The 21,811-nt window shown below is 35.4% G+C and overlaps 1 protein-coding gene across 1 annotated transcript; it reads right to left on the bottom strand.

Annotated features, from left to right (window-relative positions):
- Positions 1-6,118: 6,118 nt before the first annotated feature.
- On the bottom strand, positions 6,119-9,643 carry LOC136392049 (olfactory receptor 6K6-like). Its single transcript, XM_066364045.1, has 2 exons — positions 9,636-9,643; positions 6,119-7,110 (listed from the first exon to the last, which is right to left on the bottom strand). Exon 2 carries the CDS (start codon positions 7,064-7,066, stop codon positions 6,119-6,121), a length of 948 nt encoding a protein of 315 aa, XP_066220142.1. The 5' UTR covers positions 7,067-7,110; positions 9,636-9,643.
- Between the last annotated feature and the right edge of the window lie 12,168 nt (positions 9,644-21,811).

Here is a 21,811-nt window from a genome sequence, read left to right on the forward strand (position 1 = left end):
CAAAACAGCATGGTGGTGGTAGAAAAATAGACACACTGACCAGTCAAATAGAATTCAGAGCCAAGAAATAAAACCACATACATATAATCAAATCATCTTCAAAAAAAAGACAAAAACACACAACGGAGAAAAAAAACCTCTTCAATAAATAATGCTGGAAAAATTGAAAAGCCACATGCAAAAAAATGAAACTTGACTACCGTTTGTCTTCCTGCACAAAATTCAATTTGAAATGAATCAAAGGCCTAAATTATATTTAAAACAATAAATTACATTGAAGAAAACAGGTATGAAACTCATGGACCTTGGCCGTAGAGAACAATTTATTGGCATTTGACCCCAAAGGCAAGGGAAGTAAAGGCAAAAATAAATGAATGAGACTATTTCAAACTAAAAAGCTTCTGCACAGCAAAAGAAACTGACAATAAAACAAATAGACAGCCAACAAAATGGGAAATAATGTTTGTAAACAACAGCTCTGATAAGGGGTTAATATCCAAAATATACAAAGAATTCACTAATCTCAGCAACAAACAAGCAAACAATCCAATTAAAATTGGGAAGAGAACCTGAACAGACAATTCTCCCAAGAAGACATACAAATGGTCAACAGATATATGAAAAAAATGCTCATCTTCACTAGCTACTTGAGAAATGCAAATCAAAGCAACAATTAGATTCCACCTCACACCTGTTAGAGTGGCATTATCAACAAGACAGGTAATAACAAGTGTTGGAAAGGGTATAGGGAAAATGTAACCCTTATTTACTGCTGGTGGGTGTAAAGTCGGTGGATAATTGGGAAGGTCACTCAGCCTGCGAACTTTGGCTGGGACCTCCCACAACCAAGCGCGCCAAAAGAAACTTCTCAGGAACCCTTTGGAAAAAGAAACTGTCTGTCAGACAGAGAGGTTTCACCATGTAATATTAGCTCGACCACCCTAGGGACTCTTTAAATATCCTCCACGTGGGTCACCACTTGTGACTTCTTGGCCTCCATATTTCCTTGGGGCCAGGGAATCTCGTCGGGCGGGATGCAGGCTCTATACTCAATAAAGCCTTTACTATTCCACACTTTGTGGCTCTGGCCTCTTCCTTTCTTCTCGGTGAGGAAAAATACCTTACAGTGGGGATGTACATTAATACAACCAATATGGAAAAAAGTATGGTGGTTTCTCAAAAAAAATATATATAATAAAATACTACTCAACCAGGAGAAATGATGAAATATGGTCATTTATGACAACATGGATGGACTTAGAGACATTATATTGAGTGAAATAAGTAAATCAGGAAAATCTAAAGTCTGTATGATTTTGCCCATATGTGGGATACAAAGCTGAGACTCATGGACATAGGTAAGAGTGCATTGTTTACCATGGGGAGGGAGGTGTAGGGGAACAAGAGGGGGATTGGGTGAAGAGTGTAATGAGGGACAAATATAAGGTGATAAAATATGATTTGGCTTTAGGTGATGGATATAAAACATAATTGACTATTCAAATAATAGATTGGTGTTTTCCTGAAATCCATGTACACTTATTAATCAATGTCACCATATTAAAAGTAATTTTCTAAATATAAAAAAATGACATAATAATATTTATAATGACATGGATGGATCTTGTGAACATTATACTGAGTGAAATAAGTAAATCAAAAAATTCTAAGAACTGTATGATTGCACACATAGGTGGTATAAAAAACTGAGACTCATAGATATAGATAAAAATGAAGTGGTTACCAGGGATAGGAGGGTAGGGGAGAATGTATGGGGTGGGTATAAAGAAGTACAAATATAAAGGGATGGAAAGTGACTTGACTTTGGGATAGAGGTATAAAACATAATCAACAGTTCAAAATACTATAGAAATGTTTACCTGAAACCTATGTATTCTTATTGATCAATGTCACTCTGTTAAAGTTAATTTTCTAAATAAAAATTTTAAAAAATGATATGATGCATAGATACAATGGAATACTAACAGCCATAAGAAATTATGACATATTGCCATTTATATCAACATGGTTGGACATTATACTAAGTGTAGTAAGTTAGGAAATGCTACAAACTATATGATTTCAAATACAATGGGATATAAAACTGAGACTCATGGGTACAGAGAAAAGTGAAGCTTATCAGAAGCAGGGGCTGAAGGAAGAGAATACAGTTGTCCCTCGCCATATTGTGGTTCACTTTTCACAGTCTCACTGTATTGTGGATTTTAAAATTGTATGTATCTAATTTTGTATCACAGATTTTTCACTATATTTCAGGATTTTGCAGTATATAGGTATTTTTATATATTTATTATTTTAATTATTTTTGTGGGAAAATAAGCATTTTCTAGCCTAAAAAATTGAAAATATAAAAAATACACTGGGGAACAATTGTTTTTCATTTTTTGTTGCATGAGCTTTTAGAACTGTTTCTATATATTTCTGCCTTACTGATTCCAAATCTGAAATCCATTTTTTGGTGCATGCTTTAGTTTGCATGCAATTTTAATTTCTTTTTGTTACAGTTAATGGCATGCATTGGTTTTTACATGGGTGTTAAAAGGCAATGACTCTTGGATTGAACATAACCACAAGGCAATTAATGTTTTACAAACATCACTTTTACATCATTGTAATTGTTTTTAAATGTAAAAAATTATTATCTGATATAAACACCCTCTTATTTTAAGATTGAATCATGGCTTCTTCCAGTAGGCGTACATGTAAGAATAGTCCTGACACCTTCTGTTGTATATGTGGCTTTTACACACTTTAAAGTCAAAGGCGGAATATTTCATCACTTGTGACATGTGCATATATTGCCTATTTTCAAGTTCCCCTTGGACATCAAGACAAGAATTGAGCTCCTCGTATTGTGTGTCATAATTATGAGGAAATGCTTCATGACTGGACAAAAGGAAAATGCAAAAAAATGCCTTTTGGTATTCCCATGGCTTGGTGTGAACCTAAGGGCCACAGCAGTGACTGTTATTTTTATCTGATCCATACAAAGGGCATCGGCAAGGAAAAACAGCATATGATCACATATCCTAATGTTCCTTCAGCAATAAGATGTATTCCACACTCTGAGACACTCCCGGTTCCATGTTTCAATAGTTTTATTTCTTCTAAGGATGAGGAAAGTGAACCTGGTGATCAAGTGTATTTTGATAAGATGCATGAGAAAATGGTTGTAGAATCGGAAGGGTCTTCTTCTGATGCCAAGGAGTCAGTAACCCCTCAGCAGTTTAGCCAACCCGAATTGAATGACATAGTAAGAATGACATAAAAATTGTCATAGACTTTCTGAAGTACAAGGAGCATAACTGGATCATTTGTGTGGATCTTAAAAGGTAAATTTTCTGCTAGGACAACAGAGAGGTTTCATGAAATATCCTTGCTTTCTGTGTTTGTGGGACAGCCGAGCTTGGGAGAAACACTGGATACAGAAGTAGTGGCCGAAACATGAAGCTCTGGAAGTAGGGATGCAAAATATTGTGAATGAACCTGTAGTTAATCGAGATAAGATCATTTTTCTTTCACTTCACATCAAACTTGGCTTAATGAAGCAGTTTGTTCAGGCTTTGAATAGAGAAAGTGAATGCTTTCAACATATTATTTCTGCTTTTCCTGCCTTTTCTTTCTAGAAAATAAAAGCAGGTGTATTCGATGGACCTCAAAATCAAACCCTCATGCGTGATGAAGAATTTGCCAGAGAGAATAATAAGGAGGAGAAAGCAGCATGACAGTCTTTTGTGGCAGTTACAAAGAACTTCCTTGGCAACAGAAAAGCAAACAACTATGAACTTCTGGTTCAAAGGATGCTGTTGGCTTTCTGCAACATTGGATGTAACGTGAACATTAAGATTCACTTTCTGAACAGTCATCATAAGTTTCCTGAAAATCTTGGAGCTGTTAGTGATGAACAGACTACTGATGGAACATCAAACGAGATTGTCCTCAACAAGTACACAAACGCAAGAGCTACAAACACAAATGTTTGCCTGAATAGAATTTAAGCAAGTTTTTCGCAAATTTTATGATTAAAATAAGTGTTTTAATATGTTCTATTTAGAAATTGTAGACAAATTCTGTTGCAATCACATCTTTTGGTGTATTAGTGTATTTACTGCATTATATAAATTATTATATTTTCACAGAGATGATGCCCAAAAAGAAATTCTACTTTATTATGTTAAACTAAATGTTGAAAATTTTACAATAAGATGAAAACCTAAAATCTAGAATTACAAAAAAAAACTGTAGCTTACAGAGAAAAATTAATGTCATATGTGAGATCAGCACACTCAAATTAAGTAAAAACAGGTGTTTTGTGGATGTAACAAAAATTTTGTTCTCCAGTGATATTAATTAAAACATATTAAAAGAACATTAAATTGAAATAAAGCCTTAAAATATATATAAATAATAAAATAAATATAAGGTTGCTACTTTGTGAATTTTTGCCTATTGCGGGGGTTCTGGAATCTAATCCCCACTATAGATGAGGAACCACCTTAATGTGGGACTAATAAAGGGTGACAGAAAATTTGACTTTGGGTGATGGGCACACAACACAAACAACAGTTCAAATGCTATGTAAATATTTATCTGAAATTTATGTATGCTCTCTTATTTATCAATGTTAACCCCATTAAATTTAATATTTAAATAAAAAATAATAAATCTAAAATATTAAGCCTTTTTACTACTTTCTGTATAATAACTAGTAATCACAGTATTTCCTAAACACTATATTTCTTTATAATTCTTTTTTTGGTTCTGGTAATTGCTGTAGGGTGAAAGCTATATAAAATGGGCACAAGATCATGATGAATAAGGGGCCTGGCCCTGGGAACAGATACTATTGAGATTCTGCCCTGGATTTTTAATAATTATCACTGCATACTTGGATTAGTTTTTTAAACTTTTTGTTTCATGTTTCTCTTATTAACAAGGGGTTAATATTTATTTTAAAAGACTCTTGTGACAAAAAATGAGACACACAGTTAAGGTTCTTATCATAAACTAAGACATTGTTCAAAAATCTTAGCTCTTACAAATCTCTAAAACCCCTAGGGCTAGAATTTATTTTGGTGATGTTCTAATTCAACTTTTACGAAATCTGACCCATTATTAAAATTTTCTTGGGGGCTTTTCAGAAATGAAATGCATAAGTTATAATTTTATATTTTCTAAATCATGAATTCTGATGAATAATCAGTTGGGAGAACCACTGATGTATCAAACCACATAATTTTACAGACCAGGAAATTATAAAACTTAGTAGCAGGAAATATAAAATCTGGTCCTTCAACCCCCAAATCCAATAATCTTTCTATGATCCCACAATCACCTGAGGATTAGAAAATTCACAGTGGAAAGAGTGACTTTTGACAATGACTGCTGTCACTCATCAAAGATGTGTAATATTTCATGAAAACTTTTGTGAAATAGAAGTTTGTTTAATTTCATTTCTTGGGAAAATATTATATAATTGTGGGAGACAGAGAAAGATGTAGAAACCTCAAGTTACATCCCAGCTCTATCACTACTTACCTATATGGCCTTAGACATGTTGTTAAAGTTCTCTGAGCTTTAGTTTTAACATTAAATAAAGGTGATGTGTGACCTAATTACATTAGAATATTTTAAATATCAAGGTAATTTGTATATGTGAAACTTTAAAATAGTTAATTGTTAGAAAACATAGTGGACTGTTATTGTTATTAATTTTATCATACAATTGGGCCTAAAAGTCTATAACACACTGTGTATAGGATGACAGTTGAATTGAGTTTATGGACCAGCATATTGAACCACTAAAAAAAAAAAAACAGAAGCCCAGCTGGGAGAGTGTAAGAAAGATGCTAGCTTGTGCTACAAAAGCGGGAGAAACACAAACAATGCTTTAGCGATAATACACATGGTAAAGGCATTGATGTAAACAGGCTATGCAATCACTACCAATGACATGGATATAGCTGTTTTTCATTCTTATTTATAATAATAGAACAAATAACTCTGGCAATAGAAAGAGAGTATAATAATTAACAAGACAAGGAACAGTGAAATGACAAACTTTCAGAAAAATTTTCAGACTCTCTAGCATCTAGATCTATGTTCCAACCCTACCAGCTCTCTGGGGATAGCAGAAAAGCCTCCTAATAGAATTTTTCATGTCTTTGTTTCTCAAGCTATAGATAATGGGGTTGAGGAAGGGAGCCAGAATAACAAAAGTGACAGCAATTACTGTGTCACATAACACTGAGTAGGTGGCTGAGAATCGCAAATACATAACAGCTACACTGCCGAAAAACAGCAAAAACACAACAAGGTGGGCAGCACAAGTGGAAAAGGCCTTGCGACGACCCTCAGCTGAAGGTACCTTCAGAATCACCACAATAATCTGGATGTATGATAGAGCAATGACCAGAATAGAAGCCAGGATATTCACTGCATGCATGGCATCCACAATGACCATCAATGATGTATCTGTGCAGGCCAGGCTCAGTACAGGTGTGAAGTCACAGAAAATCTGCTGGATCTCGTTGGAGCCACAGAACGGCAGTGTAGCAATCCACACAATCTCAGGGAGTACAAGAAGAAAGCCACAGATGCAGGATCCAGCTGTCAGTTGAATACAAAGTTTGGAAGTCATGATAGTTGCGTAATGAAGAGGACTACAGATAGCTATGTACCTGTCAATGGCCATCACTGTCAGGACACATCCTTCAGTGATACCAAGGGAATGGAAGAAGTACATCTGCATGAGGCAGCCCGCCAGAGATATTGTCTTCTGCTCACTGACTAGGTTGGAGAGCATTTTGGGGATGGTGGTTGTCGTATACCAGATTTCCAGGAAGGAGAGGACACTGATGAAGAAATACATGGGGGTGTGTAGGACATTGTCCAGCTGGATAACAATAAATATCATTAGGTTCCCAGTTATGATAAATCCATAGATGATAATCAATGGAATAAAGAATAATATGCCAGCTTCATGCAGATGCAAGAATAGAGAGAAGATAAACTCAGTGACCATCGTCTGATTCCCAGCAGCCATAAACTGTGTCACTTGTGAAAAGTAGGAAGGAGACAAAGAAATACCTAAAATTGAAATGGTGATTATTCATTGAAAATTGCTTCCTTCTCCAGGAATCAGGTACTTAAGCTGACTCTGGGACCCTAAACAAGCCAGTTAAAAATTTCACTCAGCTGTACCTGTACCTCTAAGATAGAAAAAGCTAAAATATTTGTTTTTGAACTCCTAAACAAATCTTTTTAAAACATGTTTAATTGATGCAAAACAAACAAACAAACCTGACACATAAATTTAATTCTCTGGAAATATTTTCTGGAGGTTCAGTCACTTATTTATTAGTTTTCTCCTCACTCTCTGTCCTCCTGTTTAGTTTTAAAATGTGTATCTTTCTTCCAGCTATTCTCTCCTCTTTTTTTTTTAGAAAAGTCATTTTTTTTTAAATATAAAGTTACTGTCAGCAATAATCCTTCATGATACTCTTACCCATCTCATCTAGCCCTGATATCTAATCTGACACTGGCTAATATATTCATCTTTCTGTCTCTGCCTCTTTTTGTTGATTTCATTGTAACATTTCTGTTGTTCATTAGGAAATAAATTTCCAGATGTTAAGAAATATTATTTCTTTCACTCTCTTTTTTTCTCTATAATTCCACCTTCTCCTCTTCTCTCAGTGGTTGATAGTGATAGTTGTGCAGACAAAGCATCTCTCTAGAATCATTTTGAACCTAAATAGCGGCCATTGAAATCTGGACAAACATATAACTCCTCCCTTACTAAAAAGGTCACACTTTAGACACACAGAAAGGAAATAATTCTGGGTTTAAAAAAATACTTCTATGTAACTATGGCTATCTTGGGAAGGGAGTGTCACAAATAATAGCTACAATACAAATTAGAACAATTTTTACTTGTTGGGGAGAAAAAAAACATTAAAAAATTTTAAAATGCTAATTAAAGTTATATTAGGATGCATTACTTCTTACCTTGACTATTTTAACATCTTTTTTAAGGGTCATCTTACCTCCAACAAGTTATTCTATGGATGAACATTCCTAAGCATGACTTTTACTGTCCCTATTTTTAAAAAATACATTTAACAGCAAAGCCCAAAGATTTTATCCTGATACTCTTTGTCTTCTTTGTCTGGTATTTATTAAATTAAACAAAATTTGTATTGATGTTGGAGAAAGAGGATAAGAGGGAAAGAGAGAGAAAGAAACATCAGTTTGTTGCTCCACATACTTATGTATTCACTGGTTGAATCTTATATGTGCTCTAAGGAAAAACATACCACCTTGGTATATTAGAACAATGTTTTACCAACTGAAAGTCTCATTGATCCTTAGTGCCAGAAGTAAACATTATTTCCTCTGACCTTTGAGTGCTTTATATGTTCCTCTTTCATGATTTCTAACACATCCTTCTTACATTTTGAATATCTGTATATAAATAAGCATAATCTCCCTCAATTAAACTGGAAGCTCCTCAGAAGGAACCATGAAGGACATGTTATTGAAGAGTTCCCATGTAATGGTCATGAGACTAAGCATTTTGCATATTTTATTTCTTTTATTTCTACCTGTGACAGATTAATATTGTTTTATAGTGTAAGGCTGGTGGTTTTGGCCATGCAGATTTGCATTGAATTCAGGCCAATGGTAAAGGAACTCTGGAGCCAGAAAATGGAGGAGGAAACATAGGAAAGATGGGCTTTCAAAAAGAATGAGCAATAGAACTTAGAAGAAAGACAGAGCCTGGAATTCTCTGACTAGAGTGACCAGCCAGCCACTTTTTTGTGTTTCTTTGTTGTCTTTCTCAGCCTAAGTACCTGAGAATAGACATGCTAATTAGTTATTATGGAAAAGAGGTCAACAAATCAGGAGGCTATGGGGGCTAAGAGAAAATGGATGAAAAAGCTCTGTGTTAAGTGGCCCATAAAGGGTAAACAGAGTGGCTACTTTGTTGCTCTGGGTGAGACCTCCTTTCTTACTAGTAAGGCTGAATTATTATTCATCATTCATATATTTATTAAATTAACATTCATATGCTGAATGATCCTCTGCTCTGTGTCAAACACTGCCATGAATTCAAGGGCTATATAAAGTAGAATAAAACATTATTTTTACTTCTGAAAAAACATTTAAAAAATTTTTAGAATGAGAGATAATAAACATTGAAATGGTATTTAGCCTACAAATATTCCTTGTCTAGTAAAGAGAAACTTGAATTAGATTTAGTCTTGGAACAAAAATATTAAATTTTTTGTGACAATTTACAGATGCAGAATTCTTTGAAATTCAACAAAGTTTTATTGTTGGGAAGACCATAGATAATATCAGTATCTTCATCTGTTTACTGAACTATATTTTTTCTAATGTTTCTTCTAGATTTATTTACTTATATAACTAAGCTCTACAACCATGAAGTTTTATTCCATATATTAAGAAAATTTTACCCTGAATCACTATGGCATATCTGGTTCCAGAAAAGTTAGTATTTAAGGCAAGTATTGGGCAACAGTAAAGGAGTAAAAGGCAGATTAGCAGTCTGGATTGGATAATGCTCTTTCAATAGTTTTAGTACTTACTATGTCTTTTGAGTACCGTAAAACACTCCCAGAATCTCCAAAGCAATCTGACCTCCTTCTGCTAGTTTGCCAATGAGGATATAAGTGCCTCTGAAAAATCTCCAGGGAATATTTAAAATGAAAGATTTTCTTTCCTGAGAGTTTCTTTTTAGATGATGCAGTATCAAAGGAAAATGATGTGTCTCATTCTCCTAAGGGACAGATTAGGGGAAAAGTATCACATAGTTAATTAGACATTCACCAGGGTTAGGTCTCAAAAACTTCCAGGTAGTAAAATAATCTTGTCTTTCATAAAGGAGTGTAAAGCTGGGTGGGGGTTAGGGGAGTACCATAGATATAAGTGTTGGAATAGACTTCAATTAGGACCATGATTTTCTGGAATACACAATCAGTAAAAAATATCTTCTTCTCAGCCTTTTCCTCATTTATTTATTATGCCTTTCATTCCTTCTGCTGATGTATTACTACTACTATAAATAAAAATTATAATTTCTAAAGTTTTAAAATACACATGACCTCATTTAATTCTTAAAAAATAATTTGTGTGCTTAAAATGGTTAAGATGGTAAATTTTCTTATATGTTTTCACCACAATTAAAATAAATAAATAAATAAATAAATACAATTGTTTAAAGTAGACAAGACTTATTTTTATTTTGCAGATGGGGAGATTCGGAGAAGCTAGAGGGTTGCCCCAGTTCACATAAGCAATACTAGTCAAAAAAATTGAATCTTGATCTTCCGAGTTCCAGTCTAGTTAAACATCAACTTTATTCTTTAATTTTAACTCTACTGATTATTCTCAAATATTTATATAAATTTTCTATCTTTATCTTTCAGTAAAATTGCAGTATCATTTAACAAGAATTGGTTTATCTAAGAAAAAGAGAAAAAACAAGGAAGATAGAAGACATTTCTAAAATTTTGCTTATATCTCTGGTCTCATTTCCTTTTTCACTCTACTCCTTGCCTTACACTATAATCTCAAGAGCCAAACTGATTCTAGTTATATTCTCACAATGCTGGTTTGGTTCATTGTTTTTTATTTTTGTGTTTTTCCCTGTTTGTCCCTTGTCCTGAATTTCAACTCTGCCTTTATTTTTCCCATCCAAAATATGTGCACATACTTTACCTACATTCTTATAAATCCTATTATCCTATTTTAGCACATTATCCTATCTTACAGAAACTTTTTTTCTGATCCCCAGGCTGGTTGAGAGGTCTTTCTTTCATGCTTCTATGCTTCTAATGCATACATGTGTTGTTAAATTTACTTAGTTATATGTTTATATTATAAGAAATTTGATGATTAGAATTATATATTCATAATTGAACCACCAGTGTATAGCCCAGGAACTTACATGGAACTCAAGTAATGCATGTTTAATAGAAGATAAATGAAAGTCTAGAAGTGAAAATCCAAGAACAATGTTTATAGGATATTAAATATATTTGGTTTTAGTCAAAGGGTTTATAGAGTGAAGTATGGAGATAAAGAATAAGAGGGTCAGAAAATGTGGATTGTGGAGGTCTCAAATGTAAGGCATTGAGCTTTTTTAAATATTATCTAAAAAGATTATTAAAGATAACATTAAGTTTGAGTTAATTTCAGGTACCACTATTGACAGATATAGAAACAGCTAAATCAAAAATATAGTAAGGGAAGCAATTATAAAATGAGTTAAGAGTATATTATTTTGAGTGTGTGAGAAAACTTTTAAGTAGAAAATTTTAATTGCTACAAAATCAATGTAAAACTGGAGTTCTACATTTGGACAAGCCTGTGAACAAAGATGTGTTAATTAAGTAGAGATTATAATTGAACTATGAGGATGCACTAAATACTTGAAAAAAATATAGAGAATAAGAAGAGACAAGGGGATCAGAATTATAGGATGGGAAAAAAATAAAATTGATAATACATAATAACTATCATTTACTAAGTATAGGCCCAAAGTATTCTGAAACATTTATGCATTTGATCTCATTACATCTTTTCAATATTTTTTAAATTAATCATTTTACCTCCCACTTAAAAGATGAGTAAAGTTTTAATGACTTATGCATCTTTCTCATAGTTAGGTAGCTAACTAGGTGGAAGAGTCAGAATGAGCTGTCAGAAAAAAAAAAAGGAAGGTAATGGCATTGTGAAAGATATTCTTAGCCCTGGTCAGTTAGCTCAATGGTAGAGCATCAGCCTGGCGTGCGGGAGTCCCGGGTTTGATTCCTGGCCAAGGCACACAGGAGAAGTGCCCATCTGCTTCTCCACCCCTCCCCCTCTCCTTCCTCTCTGTCTCTCTCTTTCCCTCCCACAGCCAAGGCTCCGTTGGAGCAAAAGTTGGCCTGGGTGCTGAGAATGGCTCCATGGCCTCTGCCTCAGGCACTAGAATAGCCCTGGTTGCAACAGAGCAATGCCCCAGATGGGCAGAGTATCGCCCCCTGGTGGGCATGCTGGGTGGATCTCGGTCGGGCGCGTGTAGGAGTCTGTCTGAGTGCCGCCCCATTTCCTACTTCAGAAAAATACAAAAAAAGAAAAAAGAAAAAAAGATATTCTTGGTCTTTCCTTTTGAAATTTCATAACATTGAACAACAAAAACACAGCACAGAAATCACAGCTGGCCTTGCAGTCATACCTGACAGATCCATGCACCAACTAGACTAAAACTCACACTCAGAAGAGACAGACAAAACTAAAATGTGTTCCCCAGCCTTCCATATTCCATCTCCCTCACCTCATAGTACAGAAAGTGAAAGAGATAAACCCCACGGCCAGGTCTCCAGAGCCACTCTCTCTTCTGAAAAACAGAGATGCTTTGTGTCTGGTCAGTCCCCAGGTCTGTTGACACATAAGGAGGAGTGCCCAGAAGCCTGAGTTCACCACTGCTAGAGCTATAAACCATAAAGCTAACATTGTAAAGCTCTCAAAACACGCCCCAACCACCAATGTGACTCTGGCCCTGCCTACATCATTGCAACACTAACATCTTAGTAGAGGACAGCCCAGGACCTTCATAGAGCTAAAACTTGTAATACAGTGACACCTAATGAAAGAAACCTCTTAAAACCAAAATTTTAATTTCTTTAACATTTTTTTATTTTTCCACTTTTTTTTTCTTATTCTTTATTTACTAATTCTCTTTTAAATTTCATTTTTTAAAACTTTTATATATTTATTCTTATTTTTTGGTGTATTGGTTTTGGTATTTTTGTTTTTGATCATTTTTTCTGATGTTTTTTCTTCTATACTTGTCAAAATTTTTTATATTTTTATTGTATTTTAATTTTTATAGTTTTTTCTTGATAGGATTTATAACAATAGCATTCTCAAATGTCATCAAGGAATAAAAAATTAAACATTATCACTACACAAGACAGAGATGTAGTTCAGAAAGGAAATAGGAAAACTCCAGAAAAAAATCTAAATCACATGGAAACTTTGGAGTTAAGAGATAGAGAATTCAAACTTGGAGTTCTGAAAATACTCAAGCAGCAAAGAAAACCCAATAGGCTACTTAATGACCTTACAAAAAATGAATGAACAAAAGAAATACCGAGAGTAATGGTGGGGTAGGAAGCGATACCGATAAATCTCCCCCAAAACTCAACAAGATCTTCAACCAGAAACAGAAAAACCTATACTTGGAGCCTCCAGATGCTTCGCAATACACCCGAAGGTATGGTCGAGTGAAAAATTGGCTAAATATATAACCAAACCCTGAAGGAAATAGAGAGTAAGAAATGCTCCGCCTTCCTCACTAACCTAAACAGGGCGGCTTTCTCTGGTAACTGTGAATATAGAAACGGAGGCGGGCAAAGGGGGTGAATAGATCCAGGCCGCGGCACAAACGGCCAAACCAGGCTGTGGCACGGAGATCCAAGCCAAGGAAAAACTGATCCTGTGGCAACCCGGGCAATACAAGCTAACACTCGCGCCAAACCCAAACAAAGAAAGACAAGCGGGGCAGCCATTTTACCCAATCTCCTGGTTGGTGCGCAGTAAGTGGGCGAGAGATTTCTTCCTAAGCCCCGGGAGTGGGTGCCCGTGTTACCCCACAGAGAGGCAGAGTAAGAGGCCTTTCTGTGGGCCGAAAGCAGAATCTCTGGGCAGCCCCAGCGCCCTGGGAAAGCCACACATGGGAGGGAGTGAGAACTAATTACAACGGTGGAAATTTTCCATGCTGGTGGGGGTTTCACTCAGAGGGAAATGTGGCTGGCCTCATATCCTGGTCTGCACGCGCAGATAGGGAGTGAGAGATTCCTCCGAGTGCCTCGGCAGTGCATGCCCGTGTTATCGCACAAAGGGGCAGAGTCAGGGGCCTTTGTGTGGGCCAAAGCAGAATCTCAGGCCGCCCCACCGCCTTGCAAAAGCCGTGCACGGGGATGGAGTGAGAGCCAATTCCAACGCTGCAACTTTTCCATGCGGTTGGGGGTTTCACTCAGAGCGTGAGACTGCTGGCCGGATATCCTGGTCTGCGCACGGAAGTGGGCGCCCGCCTGTGTTACCGGACAGAGTGGCAGAGCCAGAGGTCTTTGAGTGGGTGGAAACCCCGCCTGATTATGCTAGCAGCTCTGACTGACTGAGCCTTACCCAGAGCCCTGTGCTGAGTGGAAATAGAGTGGGGAGTTGCCAGCTCTTTGAGCCTCTTACTATCCAGGCAGAGGCAGCAGCAACCCCATAGCTGGATTATCAGGCTACTAATCGAGGAAGGAAGGACTAGGAGAAAGGCTCCAGGAACACGGACTCTCTCACTGTCAGAGCCTATAAATGCTAATGAGCCTCAACTGCCAACGAGACTAAAGCACAATACATGACATTGCCATAGAGACTTATCAACTGCAAACCTCTACCTGAGCTTGCCAAAGGGGCAGAACCCGGGGTACAGAGTCACCAACCAGGAAGAGGGAGAGAAAAGAAAAAGCAAGAAGATAACCTCTCAAAATCAAGAATAATCTGCAGACTTTATAACCTATCCCATTTTATTATATTTGTTTGTTTGTTTCTCTTATCTTCATTCTTGATACTTTTTTTCCTCCTCCAATTTGGCCGATTAACTCTCTGCCAGTCTTACTCTCTCCTCTCCTTGAACTACACTACCCATAAGTGTTACATCTCCCATTATCTTTTCTCTCCTCTTCCTTTCTCTCTATGAGGGTTGCACTCCAAAACCCTTAACTCTCTCTCTCTCCTTTCTTTTTACTTCTTTTAGTGGTTCCCTCTTTTTTTCTCTCTCTCTCTTTCTTTTCTTCCTCTATATTAGTTTCTTTCTTTCTCCTTTACATCTCCTCTCATTCAAACTTCAATAACAAACAAAATATCTTATCTGGGACTCAAACTTATGTTTGTGGCATTTTGGGGGGTTTTTACTTCACCTTTTTAACTCACTAGCAGTGCTCCCATCCCTGGCTCTCCATTTTATCTAGTTCTTCTTCCACTAAATACAATAGTAATTTTTTAATTTGTCCCCCCATTTTTCTGTTTTCCTCTTATTCCTCTCATCATAAATCTTAGACAACCAACACCTAAAAGCAAATCATTTTATTCGTGACCCAAATTTTTTCCTTATTTGCTTTTTGTGGGTCCATACCCCCTTTCGTTTTCTTTTTCTTTTCTTTCTTTTTTTCTTTTTTTTGCCCCTTTATTACTTTTCCCCAGTTCAGGCCCTCCATCACAGGCATTCTTTGTTATACTTCACAGTTCACCACAAGATTATCTCAAGAAAGAGGGGAGAGGAGAGGAGAGGAAAAAAGGAGGGGGGGAATAATTTCCTTTTTTAAAAATTTTTATTTTATTTTATTTTTCTTTATTTCATTATTAATTTTTTTTAAAAAAACAACTCTTTTTGATTTTTTATATTTTCATTTTTTTTAACTTTTTATTCTTTATTAAATCTCATTAATACTATCAACAAAACCACCCTCAGATGCCATTAAGGAAGAGAAAATCAAATATCATGGATACAAAAGAAAGAGAGGTAACACAGCTAGATGAGGAAAAATCTATGGATAAAAAATGTAATATATTGGAAACCTTGGAGCTAAATGACAGAGAATTCAAGATAGAAATCCTAAAAATCCTCCGAGATATACAAGAAAACACAGAAAGGCAATTTAGGGAGCTCAGAAAACAACTCAATGAACACAAAGAATATATGTCCAAGGAAATTGAAACTATAAAAACAAATCAAACAGAGATGAAAAACTCAATTCACAAGCTGAAAAACGAGGTAACAAGCTTAGCTAATAGAACAGGTCAGATAGAAGAGAGGATTAGTGAAATAGAAGACAAGCAACTTGAGGCACAAGAGAGAGAAGAAGAAAGAGACTCAAAAATTTAAAAAAATGAGATAGCCCTACAAGAATTATCTGACTCCATCAAAAAGAATAACATAAGAATAATTAGTATATCAGAGGGAGAAGAGAGAGTAAATGGAATGGAGAACATACTCAAACAAATAATAGATGAGAACTTCCCAAGCCTGTGGAAAGAACTAAAGCCTCAAGTTCAAGAAGCAAACAGAACTCCGAGTTTTCTTAACCCCAACAAACCTACTCCAAGGCATATCATAATGAAATTGGCACAGACCAATGGCAAAGAAAAAATTCTCAAGGCAGCCAGGGAAAAGAAGAATACAACATATAAAGGAAGGCCCATTAGATTATCATCAGATTTCTCAGCAGAAACTCTACAAGCTAGAAGAGAGTGGACCCCAATATTTAAAGTCCTGAAAGAGAGGAACTTTCAGCCACAAATACTATACCCATCAAAGCTATCCTTCAAATATGAAGGAGAAATAAAAACATTCACAGATACAGAAAAGATGAGGGAATTTATCATCAGAAAACCCCCACTCCAGGAATTACTAAAGGGGGTTCTCCAATCAGATACAAAGAACAACAACAACAAAAAAACAAAGCCACAAGTAAAAGCTCCAAGAAGAACACAATAAAACCAAATTTAAACTGTGACAACAACAAAAAGAAAGGGGGGGAGAAGGTGGAGATTAACAGTAGCAAAGGACGATGGAGTGCAAAAGTATTCACAAAATAGTTCGCTACAATGAACAGGGTAGGGACTCTTTTCATTACTCAAAGGTAACCACCATTGAAAAAACCACCACAGAAGCACATGAGATAAAAAAGATAGCAACAGAGGAAAGATGTATGGAATACAACCAAATAAAAACAAAAGATAGAAAAACGAAAGAGAAGGATCAAACAAGACACAAAACTAACAGAAAGCAAGATATAAAATGGCAATAGGGAACTCATAAGTGTCAATAATTACAATAAATGTAAACTCACCAATAAAAAGGCACAGAGTAGCAGAATGGATTAAAAAAGAAAATCCAACTGTATGCTGCCTACAGGAAACTCATCTAAGTAACAAGGATAAAAACAAATTCAAAGTGAAAGGCTAGAAAACAATACTCCAAGCAAATAACATCCAAAAAAAAGCAGGTGTAGCAATACTCATATCGGACAATGCTGACTACAAGACAAGAAAAGTACTCAGAGACAAAAATGGCCATTTGATAATGGTTAAGGGGACACTGAATCAAGAAGACATAACAATTCTTAATATATATGCACCAAACCAAGGAGCACCAAAATATATAAGACAGCTACTTATTGATCTTAAAACAAAAACTTACAAAAATACAATCATACTTGGAGACCTCAATACACCGCTGACGGCTCTAGATCGGTCATCCAAACAGAGAATCAACAAAGACATAGTGGCCTTAAACAAAACACTAGAGCACCTGGGTATGATAGACATCTACAGGACATTTCATCCCAAAGTGACTGAGTATACATTTTTCTCCAGTGTACATGGATCATTCTCAAGAATTGACCATATGTTGGGCCACAAAAACAACTTCAGCAAATTCAGAAAAATTGAAGTTGTACCAAGCATATTTTCTGATCATAAAGCCTTGAAACTAGAATTCAACTGCAAAAAAGAGAAAAAAATCCCACAAAAATGTGGAAACTAAACAACATACTTTCAAAAAATGAATGGGTCAAAGAAGAAATAAGTGCAGAAATCAAAAGATATATACAGACTAATGAAAATGACAATACAACATATCAGAATCTATGGGATGCTGCAAAAGGAGTGATAAGAGGGAAGTTCATATCACTTCAGGCATATATGAACAAACAAGAGAGAGCCCAAGTGAACCACTTAACTTCCCACCTTAAGGAACTAGAAAAGGAAGAACAAAGAAAACCCAAAACCAGCCGAAGAAAGGAGATAATAAAAATCAGAGCAGAAATAAATGAATTAGAGAACAGAAAACTATAGAAAAAATTAATAGAACAAGGAGCTGGTTCTTTGAAAAGATCAACAAAATTGACAAACCCTTGGCAAGACTTACCAAGAAAAAAAGAGAAAGAACTCATATAAACAAAATCCAAAATGAAAGAGGAGAAATCACCACGGACACCGTAGATACACAAAGAATTATTGTAGAATACTATGAAAAACGTTATGCCACTAAATTCAACAACCTAGAAGAAATGGATAAATTCCTAAAACAATACAACCTTCCTAGACTGAGTCAAGAAGAAGCAGAAAGCCTAAACAGACCTATCAGTAGAGAAGAAATAGAAAAAACCATTAAAAACCTCCCCAAAAATAAAAGTCCAGGCCCTGACGGCTATACCAGCGAATTTTATCAAACATTCAAAGAAGACTTGGTTCCTATTCTACTCAAAGTCTTCCAAAAAATTGAAGAAGAAGCAATACTTCCAAACACATTTTATGAGGCCAACATAACCCTCATACCAAAACCAGGCAAGGATGGCACAAAAAAAGAAAACTACAGACCAATATCTCTAATGAATACAGATGCTAAAACACTAAACAAAATACTAGCAAATCGAATACAACAACATATTAAAAAAATAATACATCATGATCAAGTGGGATTCATCCCAGGATCTCAAGGATGGTTCAACATATGTAAAATGGTTAACGTAATACACCATATCAACAAAACAAAGAACAAAAACCACATGATCTTATCAATAGACGCAGAAAAGGCTTTTGATAAAATACAACACAATTTTATGTTTAAGACTCTCAACAAAATGGGTATAGAAGGAAAATATCTCAACATGATAAAGGCCATATATGATAAACCATCAGCTAACATCCTATTAAATGGCACTAAACTGAAGGCTTTCCCCCTTAAATCAGGAACAAGACAGGGTTGTCCACTCTCTCCACTCTTATTTAATGTGGTACTAGAGGTTCTAGCCAGAGCAATCAGACAAGACAAAGAAATAAAAGGCATCCATATCGGAAAAGAAGAAGTAAATGTATCACTTTTTGCAGATGATATGATCCTATACATCGAAAACCCCAAAGAATCCACTAAAAGACTACTAGAAACAATAAGCCAATACAGTAAGGTCGCAGGATACAAAATTAACATACAGAAGTCAATAGTCTTTCTATATGCCAACAATGAAACAATTGAGAACGAACTCAAAAGAATAATCCCCTTCACGACTGCAACAAAAAAAATAAAATACTTAGGAAGAAACATAACAAAGAATGTAAAGGACTTATATAATGAAAACTATAAACCATTGTTAAGGGAAATTGAAAAAGATATAATGAGATGGAAGAATATACCTTGTTCTTGGCTAGGAAGAATAAATATAATCAAGATGGCTAGATTACCCAAAGCAATATACAAATTTAATGCAATTCCCATCAAACTTCCAATGACATTTTTTAAAGAAATAGAGCAAAAAATCATCAGATTTATATGGAACTATAAAAAACCCCGAATAGCCAAAGCAATCCTAAAGAAAAAGAATGAAGCTGGGGGCATTACAATACCTGACTTCAAACTCTATTATAGGGCCACGACAATCAAAACAGCATGGTATTGGCAGAAAAATAGACACTCAGACCAATGGAACAGAATAGAAAGTCCAGAAATAAAACCACATATAAATAATCAAATAATTTTTGATAAAGGGGCCAACAACACACAATGGAGAAAAGAAAGCCTCTTCAATAAATGGTGCTGGGAAAACTGGAAAGTCACATGCAAAAGAATGAAACTGGACTACAGTCTCTCCCCCTGTACAAAAATTAACTCAAAATGGATCAAAGATCTAAACATAAGACCTGAAACAATTAAGTACATAGAAGAAGACATAGGTACTCAACTCATGGACCTGGGTTTTAAAGAGCATTTTATGAATTTGACTCCACAGGCAAGAGAAGTGAAGGCAAAAATTAATGAGTGTGACTACATAAGACTAAGAAGTTTTTGCTCAGCAAGAGAAACTGATAGCAAAATAAACAGACAGCCAACTAAATGGGAAATGATATTTTCAAACAACAGCTCAGATAAGGGCCTAATATCCAAAATATACAAAGAACTCATAAAACTCAACAACAAACAAACAAACAATCCAATAAAAAAAATGGGAAGAGGATATGAACAGACACTTTTCCCAGGAAGAAATACAAATGGCCAACAGATATATGAAAAGATGCTCATCTTCTTTAGCTATTAGAGAAATGTAAATCAAAACGGCAATGAGATACCACCTCACACCTGTTAGATTAGCTATTATTAACAAGACAGGTAATAGCAAATGTTGGAGAGGCTGTGGAGAAAAAGGAACCCTCATACACTGTTGGTGGGAATGTGAAGTGGTACAACCATTATGGAAGAAAGTATGGTGGTTCCTCAAAAAACTGAAAATAGAACTACCTTATGACCCAGCAATCCCTCTACTGGGTATATACCCCCAAAACTCAGAAACATTGATACGTAAAGACACATGCAGCCCCATGTTCATTGCAGCATTGTTCACAGTGGCCAGGACATGGAAACAACCAAAAAGCCCGTCAATAGATGACTGGATAAAGAAGATGTGGCACATATACACTCTGGAATACTACTCAGCCATAAGAAATGATGACATTGGAACATTTACAGCAAAATGATGGGATCTTGATAACATGATATGAAGCGAAATAAGTAAATCAGAAAAAAACAGGAACTGCATTATTCCATACGTAGTTGGGACATAAAAGTGAAACTATGAGACATTGATAAGAGTGTGGTGGTTACGGGGTGAAGGGGAGAATGGGAGAGGGAAAGGGGGAGGGGGAAGGGCACAAAGAAATCAAGATAGAAGGTGACAGAGGGCAATCTGACTTTGGGTGATGGGTATGCAACATAATTGAATGACAAGATAACCTGGACTTGTTATCTTTGAATATATGTATCCTGATTTATTGATGTCACACCATTAAAAAAATAAAATTATAAAAAAAAATAAAAAAATAAAAATATAAAAAAAGAAATACCACAACAAAGAGATTAAAACTTTAAAGAGAGAGATGAAGATCTCAATAAATGAATTGAAGATGTAGCTAGCAAATTTAGCTAAATAGAACAAGCAAGTAAAAGAATCAGCGACATCAAAGACAGGCAACAAAGATGCTACAGAGAGAAGAGGAGAGAGACTCATGAAATAAAAATCTGAGAAAGCTGTACAAGAATTGTCTGACTTCATTTGAAAGGGTAATATAAAAGTAATGGGTATATCAGAATAAGAGAGAAGAGAGAAGGAAATGGATAACCTGTTCAAACTAATTATTAATAAGAAGTTTTCAAGCCTATGAAAATAACTAAAACCTTAAATCCAAGCAGCAAATAGAATGACAAATTACCTCAACCCAAACAGACCTACTCCAAGGCACATCGTAATAGAATTGTCAAAAGTCAATGACAAAAAAGAATCCTCAAGGCAACTATAAAAAAGAAGAACATAACATATAAAAGAAAGTCCATTAGGTAATTATTAGACTTCTCAGCAGAAACTCTACAAGCCAGAAGAGAGTATACCCAAACATTGAAATTACTGAAAGAGAGGAATTACCAGTCAAGAATACTATATACATCAAAGTTATCCTTCAGATATGAAGGAGAAATAAAAAATATTTATAATACAGAAGCTGAGGGAATTTATCACCAGAAAACCCCCACTGCAAAAAATACTAAACAGGATTATTTGACCAGACACTGAAAACAAAACAAATCAAAATAATAAGTAAAAGCTTCAATAGTGTCACAATAAAAACATGGATAATCTGTGGCAGCAATAACATAAATAGGGAAGATAAAGATCTGCAG

Source organism: Saccopteryx leptura, chromosome 2 (assembly GCF_036850995.1).
Source record: "Saccopteryx leptura isolate mSacLep1 chromosome 2, mSacLep1_pri_phased_curated, whole genome shotgun sequence".
NCBI classification, from domain to species: domain Eukaryota; kingdom Metazoa; phylum Chordata; class Mammalia; order Chiroptera; family Emballonuridae; genus Saccopteryx; species Saccopteryx leptura.

What these genes read in the sequence shown, in the direction of transcription:
- LOC136392049 (XM_066364045.1), bottom strand. Translation starts at nt 7,066, where the DNA reads ATGGCTGCTGGGAATCAGACGATGGTCACTGAGTTTATCTTCTCTCTA.